The sequence below is a fragment of the Schistocerca nitens genome, chromosome 5, assembly GCF_023898315.1.
Source record: "Schistocerca nitens isolate TAMUIC-IGC-003100 chromosome 5, iqSchNite1.1, whole genome shotgun sequence".
Classification (NCBI taxonomy): domain Eukaryota; kingdom Metazoa; phylum Arthropoda; class Insecta; order Orthoptera; family Acrididae; genus Schistocerca; species Schistocerca nitens.
This window is the reverse complement of record NC_064618.1, coordinates 572,659,946-572,674,210: the sequence shown is the minus strand read 5'-3', so window position 1 is coordinate 572,674,210 and position 14,265 is coordinate 572,659,946. Positions and strand designations below refer to the sequence as shown.

The following is a 14,265-nucleotide window of genomic DNA, read 5'->3' as shown; positions in this document are numbered from 1 at the left end:
CTTCAAATGGTGAAGGATCATTGAATGATGCTTTGTATGACCTGGCAACCTTCCCTTCCCTGGCTGCACCATGGGAGGAGGGCCAAGCTCGCCATCTTGTGATGAAACCCTTTCCCCCTTACCTTGTTTGTTCTAGGACAGATGGGGGCACATTCCCACTGTTTTTTTATTGAAAATATCAAGGATAAGTTTAGTGAAGTGGAGTCTCTTAGTAAGATGCGGTCGGGCCCCCTCTTGGTCAAAAATGCTTCTGCCACCCAATCCACAGCTCTTTGTGCCTGTGATCATCGTGACAACGTCCCGGCGTCTGTCACTCCCGACCGATCTATGAATATGGTCCAGGGAGCTACTTTTCATAGGGTCCTCATCCTGCAAACTGATGACGAACTCCGGCCTAATCTGGTGCAGCGTGGCATTCATTTTGTTCAACATGTGCAGAAGGATCGCAAAGACAACCACACCAATACTGGTGCCTTTATTCTGGCTTCCCAGAGAAGGGCAAGGTTATGTGCTACAGGATACAAGTCCTTGGATCACCTATCTTATGCTGAGGCTCGTCAAAAGTATGAGAGACTCCATCCAGTGCCCCCCTTCTTCGGCATCTGCTGGTGATCAGGTTCCCTCCCGGTACCCCTCTCCCCAGTGTCTCTCAGGCCAGAAGACGCTTCTCACCACTCAGCCATGAGGCACACCATCTGTGCACCCCAAGGTCACCCCCTCTCTTTCAGTTCCAGATCTTGCAGAAGCCTGTACTCTCTCTGTGCCCTGCCCACCCCCACCTCAGAAAGAGAAGAAGAAGAAACATAAATCACAAGACAAGGCACCCCCAGTGCTCCTGGAGGTGCCATCTCCCCCCTCATAACCTGAGTCTGATACTGGCTAGTTTCTAGCTGAAATCTAGATCTGCCAATAAAATTTAAAAGTACGACTGATAGCTGATAGCTGAAATCTATTATTTACAAGTCGCTGAGTGTAACAGCCTTCTGAATGGAAGTTAACCTGATGAGTCTCATACCTTATTTATGGATGTAACCCCACCTTTGTCGGTGATGACTACTGACTGAGTGACCTGACCTCCCCCCTCAGCTTCTTCATGTCTACCTTGGACTCTCACCACAAATCATCCAGTTGACTTGCAACAGATACTATCATCACCTACCCCAAATGCAACATCTTGTCCCTTCCTATTCTGTGTTCTGTCTTGTTCTTCAAGAAACACAAAAATGGTTCAAATGGCTCTGAGCACTATGGGACTTAACATCGATGGTCATCAGTCCCATAGAACTTAGAACTACTTAAATCTAACTAACCTAAGGACATCACACAACACCCAGTCATCACGAGGCAGAGAAACAAGAAACACATTTCTGTGATGAACACCCTCCAATATTTTGTGATTATCAGGCATTCTGTCAGAACTGTCGTGGCCCCGGGTAGCATCTGGTGGGGTCTGCACTTTGGTTTACTCCAATGTCATTAGTAACTGGATCCCCCTATGTACCAACTTGGAAGCGATAGCAGTTCGAGTGCACACAACTCCGTCAATCACCATTTCCAGTGTCCACCTCCCTCCAGGTAGGCCACTTCCTTACATTACACTGTCTACCTTAATCCTTCAACTCCTGCCCCCATTTCTCCTCCTTGGGGACTTCAATGCCCACCATCCACTGTGGGGGAGAGTCACTTCGACAGGTAGGGGTATCCTAATTGACCAACATATCACGGATCTCGATTTGCCTCTCCTTAATGATGGTTCCACTACGCACTTCAGTGCTGATCATGGCACCTTCTCTGCTATCGATCTCATGATCTCCTCCCCTACCCTCCTGACTTCCCTACACTGGTCATCCCATGATGACCTTTGTTACAGTGACCACTCTCCAGTGATTCTATCATTCCCCTGCTGCCGCCAGGCAGACAGGACCCCACATTGGGCATTCCGCAGGGCCAATTGGCCTTTATATATATTTGCTGTGAACTTTGACACACATAGGTTTGCTGTGAACTTTGACACCTCCCTCATGAATTCCATTGATGTAGTTGTGAAAGGCATCTCTGCCACTGTTTTTCATGCTGCTGGTACTGCTGTCCCCCTATCCACAGGACCCTCTCACCGCCAACTGATTTTATTTTTTATTTATTTACATATCAAGTTCCTTAAGACCAAATTGGGGAGCAAATCTTCAAGCTCATGGAAAATGTCGGTACATGAAATTACAGCATAAAAGTAATAACAGATAAAAATAAAAAGTTTATGAACCCAAAAGAAGTCAGTCCATAAGTTTAAGTAAAAGCAATCAATAGTACAACAAGAACCAGCTTACTTTTTTCAAGAAACTCATTGACAGAGTAGAAGGAGTGACCCATGAGGAAACTCTTCAGTTTCAATTTGAAAGTGCGCGGATTACTGCTAAGATTTTTGAATTCGAGTCGTAGCTTATTGAAAATGGATGCAGCAGTATACTGCAGATCTAAATGCAGGTTTGATTTCTGCCAAGAATTAACTGAGTGAAAGCTGTTTATTCTTGGAAATAAGTTAATATTGTTAGCAAGAAATGACAGTAATATATATATTGAGAAGCCAATGTCAAAATATCCAGACTCGTGAACAGGGGCTGACAAGAGGTTCGTGGACTTACACCACTTACTGCCCGAATCACCCATTTCTGAGCCAAAAATATCCTTTTAGAATGGGAAGTGTTACACCAGAATATAATACCATATGGCATAAGCAAATGAAAGTAAGCAAAGTAGACTAATTTTTGTGTCAAACAATCACTCAGTTCAGATACTGTTCGAATAGTAAAAATAGCAGCATTAATTAAGTCTTTGAACACGATCCTCAATGTGGGCTTTCCATGATGGTTTACTATCTATCTGAACACCTATAAATTTTAACTGTTCAGTTTCACTAATCGTATGCCCATTCTGTGAAATTAAAACGTCAGGTTTTGTTGAATTGTTTGTTAGAAACTGTAGAAACACAGTCTTACTGTGATTTAGTGTTAGTTTATTTTCTACAAACCATGAACTTAGGTCATTAACTGCTCTATTTGAAATGGAGCCACTGTTGCACACAACATCCTTTACTACCAAACTAGTGTTATCACCAAACAGAAATATTTTAGAGTTACCCGTAATACTAGAGGGCGTATCATTTATACAGGGTGTTACAAAAAGGTATGGCCAAACTTTCAGGAAACATTCCTCACACACAAAGAAAACAATATGTTATGTGGACATGTGTCCGGAAATGCTTACTTTCCATGTTAGAGCTCACTTTATTACTTCTCTTCAAATCACATTAATCATGGAATGGAAACACACAGCAACAGAACGTACCAGCATGACTTCAAACACTTTGTTACAGGAAATGTTCAAAATGTCCTCCGTTAGCGAGGATACATGCATCCACCCTCTGTCGCATGGAATCCCTGATGCGCTAGAGAATGGCGTATTGTATCACAGCCGTCCACAATACGAGCATGAAGAGTCTCTGCATTTGGTACCGGGGTTGCGTAGACAAGAGCTTTCAAATGCCCCCATAAATGAAAGTCAAGAGGTTTGAAGTCAGGAGAGCATGGAAGCCATGGAATTGGTCCGCCTCTACCAATCCATCGGTCACCGAATCTGTTGTTGAGAAGCGTACGAACACTTAGACTGAAATGTGCAGGAGCTCCATCGTGCATGAACCACATGTTGTGTCGTACTTGTAAAGGCACATGTTCTAGCAGCACAGGTAGAGTATCCCGTGTGAAATCATGATAACATGCTCCATTGAGTGTAGGTGGAAGAAACTAAAATGAGCTCTAACATGGAAATTAAGCATTTCTGGACACATGACCACATAACATCTTTTCTTTATTTGTGTGTGAGGAATGTTTCCTGAAACTTTGGCCATACCTTTTTGTAACACCTTGCATAAATAAGGAACAGGAGTGGCCCCAACAATGATCCCTGAGGCACTCCCCACCTTGACCGTGCCCCACTCAGAGACCCCACATCATAGCCATTCTCAACATTGTGAATAATGACCTTTTGCTGTCTGTTTCTACAGTAAGAGATGAACCAATTGTGAGCTACTCCCCGTATTCCATAATTGTCCAATTTCTGGAGCAATATTTTGTGATCAACAGAATCAAACACCTAAGTTAAATAAAAAAATATGCCTGTAATTTGAAACCTTTTGCTTAACTCGTTGAGTACCTTGCAGAGAAAAGAGAATATAGCATTTTCAGTTGTTAAGCGACTTCTAAAGCCGAACAGTACATTTGATAGCAAATCATGTGATATAAAATGATCGATTATCCTTACATACACAGCGTTTTCAATAACTTTAGCAAACACTGATGGCATAGAAATGGGTCTAAAATTGTCTACATCATCCCTTTCTCCCTTTTTATAAAGCAGCTTTACTACTGAGTACTTTAACCATTCAGGAAACTGACCATTATAAAGGAAAAATTATAAATACAGGGCTAACATGTGCAGCACAATACTTTAATATTCTGCTAGGCACTCCATCATAACCATGAGAGTCCTTATTCTGTGGTGATTTAATTATTAACTCAATCTTTCCCTTGTCTGTATCACAGAGGAGTATTTCAGACATCAGTCTCGGAAAGGCATTTGCCAAGAGTGTTATATTATTCCCTGTAGAAGCTAAATTTTTATTTAATTCACCAGCAATGCTCAGAAAATGATTGTTAAATACTGTACATATGTCTGGTTTATCAGTAACAGAAATATTTTTACTGCAAACTGACTTTACATTGGAGACGTCGTGTTGCTGACCAGACTCTTCCTTCACAACTGACCATATGGCTTTAATTTTATCCTGTGGATTAGCTATTCTATTTGCATACCACATACTCTTTGTCTTCCTAATAACATTTTAAGCATCTTACAGTACTGTCTGTAATAGGCTACTGCAACTTGTAACTACTTCTAACATTTTGGTATAATTCCCACTTTTGTTCTACATGCTACCCTTATCCCACTATTCAGCCACCTGGTCTGCCCATTACTGCTAGTACCCTGTTTAGAATGTTCTAATGGAAAGCAACTCTCAAAGAGCATGAAAATGTGTTAAGGAAAGCATTATGTTTATCATCTGTGTTATCAGCACTATAAACATCCTGCCACTCTTGTTCCTTGACAAGTTTTTAAAATACTCTCTATTGCTGTTGGATTAACTATCCTACATAGTTTGTAATTGCGTGTGACATTTGTTTGAGTACAAAACCCTTTTAGTGTTAAAATTTGTGCATCATGGTCTGAAAGGCCATTCATGCATCTAGTAATGAAGTATGAATAAAAATATTGTCTATGGCTGTGCTACTGTTCCCCTGCACCCTAGTTGGAAAATCACAGTCTGCATCAGATCATATGAATTTAGGAGATCTACCAACATCCTTTTTCTTGCACCATCATACACAAAATTTATACTGAAGTCACCACATATAACTAATTTCTGGTACTTCCTACAAAGTGAATCGAGAGCCCTCTCTAGCTTGAGCAGAAATGCTCTGAGGTCAGAGTTAGGTTACCTATAAACAACAAAAATTACAAGTTTAGTTTCACTCAGTTCAACTGCCCCTGCACAACGTTCAAATATCTGTTCAGTGCAGTGCCATGATAGGTCTATGGACTCAAATGGAATACTGTTTTTTATGTACATAGCCACCCTCCACCCCACAAGGAAATCCTTGAAAAACAGCCAGATAAGCTGTATCCTGATAAAGGAAGCCTCTGAATTGTCAAATTATTTAAATGGTGCTCCTTGGTGGACCAAGGATGTTGCAGTCACTGTCCAGGACTGCCGACAGGTGCTGTAGCGATTTAAGCAACATCCTTCACAGACCAACCTCCTCGGTTTTAAGCGTCTCCATGTTAAGGCTCGTTATCTTATTAAGTGGAGTAAAAAGGAATGCTATAAGCGCTATGCTTCCTCCCTGGGGATGCATGCATGCCTCTTCATTGCACGTTTGGTCCAAGCTCTGTAACCGTCTAGGCCGCCAGCAACAGTCAACTGTCCAGGGTCTGAACCTCCGAGGTGCTCTGTGCACTGATCCATTGCGAAGTACCTAATTGAGTTCAGAAAGGGTAGGCTAAGTACAGTTAGCAGTGTCATGTTTGATGCTGTTAGAAGTAGTTTATGTTGTAGCAACTGAAGTAGATAGTTCCTGTGAGTTAATATGGATAGAGGTCATTAGTCATGACAACTGGAATAAAATAATAATTCGATCCTTTTACTGACTTCCCAAATCAAATAATACAATTGCTGAAAAGTTCAAACAAAACCTAAGTCTAATTCCAAACATGTACCTGACTCATACAATTATAGTTGGTGCCGACTTCAATTTACCCTATGTTGGCAAAAATACATGTTAAAATCCGGAGGTTCGCATAAAATATCATCCGAAATTGTGCTAAATGCATTCTCTGAAGATTATTTCGAGCAACTACTTCATGAGACCACTTGAACAGTAGACAGCTGTGAAAACACTATTCATCTCTTAACAATAAATAATTCTGAGCTAACAATGAGCATGTAAATGGATACTTGGTTTAGGGAATGCAGGCTCGTCTTAGCAAGACTGAATACTGTAACTCCCAAATCCATCAAAAATAAACATATTCAAAAAAGCAGATAAAAATTTGCATGACACCTTCATCAGAGACAGTCTCCATTCCTCCCAAATTGTCCGCAGCTCATGGTCTAGTGGCTAGCATTGCTGCCTCGAGATCACGGGGTCCCGGGTTCGATTCTCAGCTGGGTTGGGAATTTTCTCTGCCCGGGGACTGGGTATTTGTGTTATCCCCATCATTTCATCATCATCATCATCATCATCATCATCATTATTCATGACTGTGGCTAGATTGGACTGTGTAAAAATTGGGACTTCGTATGGGCTCTGATGACCACACAGTTGGGTGCCCCACAAACCAAACATCAACTCCTTCCAAATTAACAGTGTAGGTATACACCAGATGTTGCTTGAATTCAAAGAAATAGCATCAACAGCAAATGAGAGATTTGTACCAAATAAATTAACAAATGACAGGGCTAATCATCCACAGTACACAAAACAGGGGCAGAATACTGTCACAGAAACAACAGAAAAAGCATGTCAAATTCAAATGAACACAAAACCTCCAAGATTGGCAATCTTATATGGAAGCTTTAAATTTAGTGTGAACTTCAGTGTGAGATGCTTATAATAGTTTGCGCAACAAAACTTTGTCTCGAAACTTGGCAGAAAATCCAAAGAGATTCTGGTTGTGTGTTAAGTATCCTAGAGGCAAAACACAATCATTGCCTTCTCTGCATGTTAGTAATGGAAATACTATCAATGACAGTGCTGCTAAAGCAGAGTTACTAAATGTAACCTTCTGAAATTCCTTTACCAAAGAAGACAAAGTAAATATTCTAGGAGTCAAGAACAGCTGCCAACATGAGTAACTTAGAAGTAGATATACTCGGAGTAGTGAAGCAACTTAAATCACTTAGAAGAACAAGTCTTCTGGTCCTGATTGTGTACCAGCTATTTCCTTTTATAGTATGCTGGCACAATCATATAAAATCACTCGCTCGACAAGAGATCCGTACCCAAAGACTGGAAAGTTGCACAGGTCACACAAATATTCAAGAAAGACAGTTGGAGTAATCCACTGAATTACATGCCCATATCATTAACATTGATGTGCTGCAGGATTTTGGAATATATATTGTGTTTGGAAACTACAAATTACCTCAAAAGCAACAATCTACTGGCACATAGTCAACAAGGATTTGAAAACATCATTCTTGTGAAACACGAAGTGTTGGGTGCTATCGACAAAGGTTTTCAAATTGATTCCTTATTTCCAAATTTCCAGAAGGCATTTGACACCATACCTCAACAGCATTGTAATCAGATTGTTTGCTTATGGAATATCATATCAGTTATGCACCTGGATTTGTGATTTCCTGTCAGAGAGGTCACAGTAACTGATGAAAAGTTATAGAGTAAAACAGAAGTGATTTATGGCATTTCCCAAGGTAGTGTTGTAGGGCCCCTGTTCCTTATCTGTATAAACGATTTAGGAGAAATCTGAGCAGCTGTCTTAGGTTGTTTGCAGATGATACTGTTGTTTATCATCTAGTAAAGTCATCAGAAGATCAAAACCAGTTGCAAAATGATTTAGATAAAATATCTGTGTGATGTGAAAATTGGCAACTGACCCTGAATAATAAAAAGTATGAGGTTATTCACATGAGTGCTAAAAGGAATTCATTAAACTTTGGTTATACAATAAATCAATCAAATTTAAAGGCCATAATTCAACTAAATACATAGGAAATACAATTACAAACAACTTAAATTGGAAAGAACACATAGGAAATATTGTGGAGAAGGCGAAGACTTCATTTTATTGGCAGAACACTTAGAAGGTGCAACATCTCTACTAAAGAGACTGCCTACAGTACACTTGTCTGTCCTCTTTTGCAGTACTGCTGTGCAGTATTGGGTCCTTACCAGGTAAGATTAACAGAGTACATCAAGAAAGTTCAACAGGCAACATGTTTTGTATTATCAAGAAATAGGGGAGAGAGTCTCATCGACATGATACAGGATTTAGGGTGGACATAATTAAAACAAAGACGTTTCTTGTTGCAGCGGGATCTTCTCATGAAATTTCAATCACCAACTTTCCCCTCTGAATGCGAAAATATTTTGTTGCTGCCAACATACATAGGAAGAAACGATCGTTATAATAAAATAAGGGAAATCAGAGCCTACACAGAAAGATGTAGGTGTTAGTTTTTCCGCACTATGCTTGAGAGTGGAATAACAGAGAATTATTGTGAAGCTGGTTCAACGAACTTCAGAGTAGCCATGTAAATGTAAATGTAGATGAGTGGTTTAATTTCCTTGCATCACAGTTTTCCATTACTGTACAGAGTATCTCTATGGTATTTTAAAACTTCAGTGTATTACAGCACTTGAACAACATTTTTTTACTGTTTCAGTAAATACTTCTTTAGTCACAAACGTCATCTAATTAATTTGCCTTCTGACTCCGTCCACAACATCCCTTCCACAACATCCCTTTGTTGACTGTGGCAAAAGTATAAGTGATTCAAGACTTCAAATTGTAGATGTTGTCAAAGGCCCCACGAAAACTCGATGTGTGGCAAAAGTCCAAGATTATATCACTGGAAAATCACCCGAGTGTGTTCTACCTCAATTCCACCCATCCTTGATCAACTAGGGACACGCTTGACATCCTCACTTTTTGTTTTATCAGGTGTGTGAGGAAAATAATTAGACTGATTTTTTATCTACCAAAGTATTTATTTTTTTCAGACGACAATATTGGGTCCTTCGGCAGCTGTAAACCACCAGAGTCATCATTCCCGTGTTGGCAGTAGCACTGAAAGACTTCAACTGGTAGGGCCTTTAACATGTTGGTCACATTCTTTTGAATGATCTCCAGAGCCCCAAAATGACATATTGTAAGACACTGTTCAGTTTTGGGAAAAGATAAAAGGACTCAGACCAGATGAGTAGGGGTGCTGTGGAACAACAGGAATGCCTTTTGAGACCAAAACTTCTGTGATGGAAGTGGCTGTGTGGTGTAGGGTATTTTCAAGATGCAGCATCCTCTTAACTGTAGTGTCTCATCTCATTCAATTAACCATTTTCCTGAGCTTTTCAATGATGATGATGATGATGATGATGAGGATGTTTGGTTTTGTTGGGCGCTCAACTGTGTGCTCATCAGTGCCCATACGAAGTCCCAATTTTTCGCACAGTCCAATTTCTTTACTGAGTCCAATTTAACCACTGTCAACAAATGATGGTGATGATAATGATGTAATGAAGAGGACACCACAAATACCCAGAACCTGGATAGAGAAAATCCCCAACCCAGCTGGGAAACAAACCCAGGACCCCGTGATCCAGAGGCAGCAACGCAAGCCACTAGATCACGAGCTGCGGACTGAGCCTTTCAAGGACATCATTATAAAACACTTGGTTGACAGTGTGTCCTGTAGGGACAAAGTCTTCATGCATGATACCCCTACTGTCAAAAAAGCAAGTCAGTGGTCAGTGCTGTTTTGGTGTTCAATTTGCTCCTTTTTTTTTTTTTTTTTTTTTTTTTTTGGGGGGGGGGGGGAGATATCTCTATGTGCCACTCCTCACTTTGCCACTTTGTCTCAGGATCATACTTGAAAAATCCAGGATTCATCACCTGCGATCACACAACTGAACTAATCATAGTCATTGGAATCCTCTCAAGAAGATCAACACACACGTCTACTTGATTGTCCTTCTGCTCAGCTGTGAGGTTTTTCGGCACAGTTTTGGCCCAAGTGTTTCACATGTACAAAACTTTGGTCAAAATTCGATGAACAGTGGAAGTGTTATTAGTAAACATTGGTCTGATCTCACAAGAGCATGCACATATTTGATGTTTTTGTCAGTTTCTGAAGTTGAAAATCTCCCTGAGTGAGATTCAAAATGGCTCTGAGCACTATGGGACTTAACTTCTAAGGTCATCAGTCCCCTAGAACTTAGAACTACTTAAACCTAACTAACCTAAGGACATCACACACATCCATGCCCAAGGCAGGATTCGAACCTGCGACTGTAGCGGTCACGCTGTTCCAGACCGTAGCGCCTAGAACAGCATGGCCACCCCGGCCGGCTGAGTGAGATTCATCTTCAACCTGTTCTCAGCCTTCCAAAAATGATTTTGGCAGCAGAAAACTTGTGATCTTTATAAGGAATGTTACCCACAGGCCTGTTTCAACTCTTCAAAAGTCACACTCACAGTGTCCCCAAATTTGAAACAAAACTTGATGGCATAATGTTGCTCTAAATTCTGCTGCACCATATTTGTACTCATAACAAAAACACAACTTCACTGATGATGGCGCTCTCAAAAATCACGTGATGGCAGTGCAGAGCTAGAACTTGGACTAAGCACCTGGAAGAGATGAACACACCAGACTACATAAGCAGAGCTACACGGTTTTGCCAGATTGCTCACAGTGTTGTCAGTCTCATTACTTTTCTCATACACCTTGTATATATGAAATTGCTGAACCAGTGGTATAGCAATGGCCATGGGGTTACTTCCCATACTGTGTTCGGTAATTAGTTTGAAACTGAGTGTAATGTTTGATCTGAATAAATCATGTAAAACATTACTCCTTTCCTTTAATGGTATGGCTGGGCTTGTGAGTCAAAACCCATTGTTGCCAACACATTTAGGTTTTTCATTATTTCCATAAAGTACTTATCATGGATGTGGGGATGGATTCAAAGGGCACAGCCGATTTCCTTCCTGATATTTTCAATATTTGAACTTGTGCTCCATCTCTAATGACATCATCAATAGCGAGGCATTTAACCATAAACATTTCTTTCTGTCCTTAAACAGCTACTACTGTTCTGTAGTCTTCATATCATCTGTAACGTACACAAACAAAAACTTTTAGTTTGTGAATTTCATATCCCAAAAACTATTTAAATTTGTTAGTTAGTCTGATTTCTGTGACAACATAAAATCATAAAATTCTTTTTGAGAGGTACTTTCAGCATAATGTTGATTAAATTTACTAGTTTACTCTCATATTTATTGCATATACTGTAACGGAGAGCATGTACCTGTTCTTTTAAGTAATTTAAAATGGTGTTTCTTTCAGGACTAATCATTTTATGTTATTACATTGACCTCAAGCTTAAACTGGCACATTTCCAATGCTGGAAGAAAAAGTAATGATTGAGTAGGCACTTCAGTTTGAAAAAAAATTGAGCTCTGTGGAAGAGAAAAGGATACGATCACTGAGAAAGTAAGCAATTGATTTTAAATACAACTACCAGGTATAATATTGTTTCATGTTTACAGTTTTTTCTTTATCTATTTCAGATGTGTGATAGATGGTCATCTCACCTTCTTGTGTTTCTTCTACTGGTAATATGGTCACCAGAGGAAGTAAAAACTGGCAGAGTACTTGTTCTACTGCCACACATTGGTAAAAGTCATTTCACGGCATTTGAACCTTACTTGCGTTACCTCACTGCAGTAGGACATGATGTTGTCGTATACAGCCACTTCCCACTGAAAGATCCACCCCCTAATTTCACAGATGTAAGTTTGCTTGGCTCTAGGCATCAGGATTATGCCACAAATGCTATTCCACCATTTTTTACCCTGTTGCCTCTGAAGGCTTATATCACTGCATTTTTCTTTGGGTTGGGAGGTGTTGTCCAGTGTGCAGAAGTTCTTGGCTCTAAACCAATGCAAGAACTTATGAAATCCGATGAGAAGTTTGATCTCATTGTTACAGAGCTTTTCAACTCTGACTGTGTGCTGCCCTTTGTACACAAGTTTGGTGCTCCCCATATAGCATTAAGCTCCTGTGTCCCTGTTCCAACGTCTCTTGATCGATTTGGAAATCCTGACAGTCCAGCATATATTGCAAATATGTTTCTGCCGCTTACAAATAATATGAACTTCTTTGAGAGAGTTTCAAACACTCTAATGTATTTATGGACAAAGGCAGTATTTTACATTATGTATGACATACCTTCAGAATTAGTGGCTTGGTACCATTTTGGTTTATCCATTCCAAGGCTTAGTAGCATAGCATACAACACCAGTCTGCTGCTCATCAATACACATCCTGTTATAAATTCTCCAAGACCATATGTGCCAAGTATAATTGAAGTTGGTGGAATACACTTGCCAAAAGTCAAGAAACTTCCACAGGTGGGTATTATTGTATTTTTTAATTAATGAGAAATTTTGAATATTTCTGTGTAATAGTGTAGCAATACTTGCTAAAGTACATATTAATCAAAGTGTGAAAATAATGGAGTTACACCAATAACAAATTTTGGAGGACTAACAGAAGTACTCATAATCAACCACCTGATGATATTTGGAAACTATAAATTTATTTCTGAACAAAAATTCAAAACGGAAATTGTTGGTGAGAATGTTGCAAGGGAAAGGAGAAATCTTATTGAAAATGGGGGGGGGGGGGGGGGGTGAGAATGGGAATATTAAGCAGTATTGTTTTATTCCTCCTTAGTATCTGCAGTGTCTGTCTATGACCCTCTTTCGGGTGATGTTACAATTACTTGTACCTAATTCATAAGAGTTATTGTCTACCAAAAACCTCAGCCTCACAAATGTTGGTCCTATACATAGGGCTGAAATTCAATAAAGCAGAACTGGTCAAAGACCTACTCACCTTCTCCCAATCCCTATAATGGAAACACTTTTTGACACTAACACCTCTCACCAAAACTAACCAAAATCCAATATGGAACCTTGTGTCTCCCAATTCATTCCTCTGTCCAACTGTGACTGTTCCCTATTCCTGTCCAATGTACCCTTGGTTACCTTCCAGAAATTTCTTACCTTCAATCTGGCCTTATCCTTTTTTCTCAAACCCCTCCCAAAAACATAGGTCTCTTTGTGAAGGAAAGAAATCACCCAGAACATTAAGGCACACCTAATTTGATCACTCTACCTGCAGGCAAGAGCTCCACCACTGTGATGATGAACCACAGTGATTACCTGACAGGAATTGTATGCCAACTGTCTCCCTTCCAGCTTCAAATCCTGTTGCAATAATCCCATCCCAGAAGTCCAGCATAAGCTTCAGCACTTACTCAGATCATTAGAAATACCTCCAACCCTTTACCCACAGCCTAACTTTCCGTATCAGAGACACAAACCACTTTCTTCTTTGGTCCTCTATCACGTCACCTAATTACCACTTGGATCCATGTTTTTCACCATTGACACCACATTTCCCTTTACATCATCACCACTACCCACTACCTTTACAATGTCCTATCAACTCCAAACCCACCATCTCATTCCTTACACACCTAACAATCTACACTCTTACCAATAATTGCTTCTCCTATAAGTGAGCAGTATACAAACAAAACTGTACCATGGCCATGGACACCCACGTCATCATTGAAGGGCAACCTGTTTATGTGTCATCTCTCTTCCTAGCTACCCAAAATCACAACTCCATTATCTAGTGCATTTTCAATTATATGGACCCAGCTTCACAGTCTTAACACAGTATCGGCTATCCTCTTCATTTGCTCCTCCATAGTGCAACGAGTCATCTTTCTGAAAGTTGATCTCTGTTCATATCAAGTCTGCTAGTCATCAATATTACCGCCATTTTGATAGCTGCTGTCCCTTCTGGAAAAAAAAAAATCTCTCTTCCATACAGTT

The 14,265-nt window shown here is 40.1% G+C and overlaps 1 protein-coding gene across 3 annotated transcripts in view; it reads left to right on the top strand.

Annotated features, from left to right (window-relative positions):
- Positions 1–14,265, top strand: part of LOC126259398 (UDP-glycosyltransferase UGT5-like) — a 112,688-nt gene that overhangs the window by 62,498 nt on the left and 35,925 nt on the right. For all 3 annotated transcript variants that reach the window (XM_049956169.1, XM_049956170.1, XM_049956168.1), the window contains exons 2-3: positions 11,702–11,848; positions 11,926–12,768. In XM_049956169.1, coding sequence (XP_049812126.1) covers positions 11,926–12,768 — 843 coding nt within the window. In that variant the 5' untranslated portion in view covers positions 11,702–11,848. The remainder of the gene's footprint in view (positions 1–11,701; positions 11,849–11,925; positions 12,769–14,265) is intronic.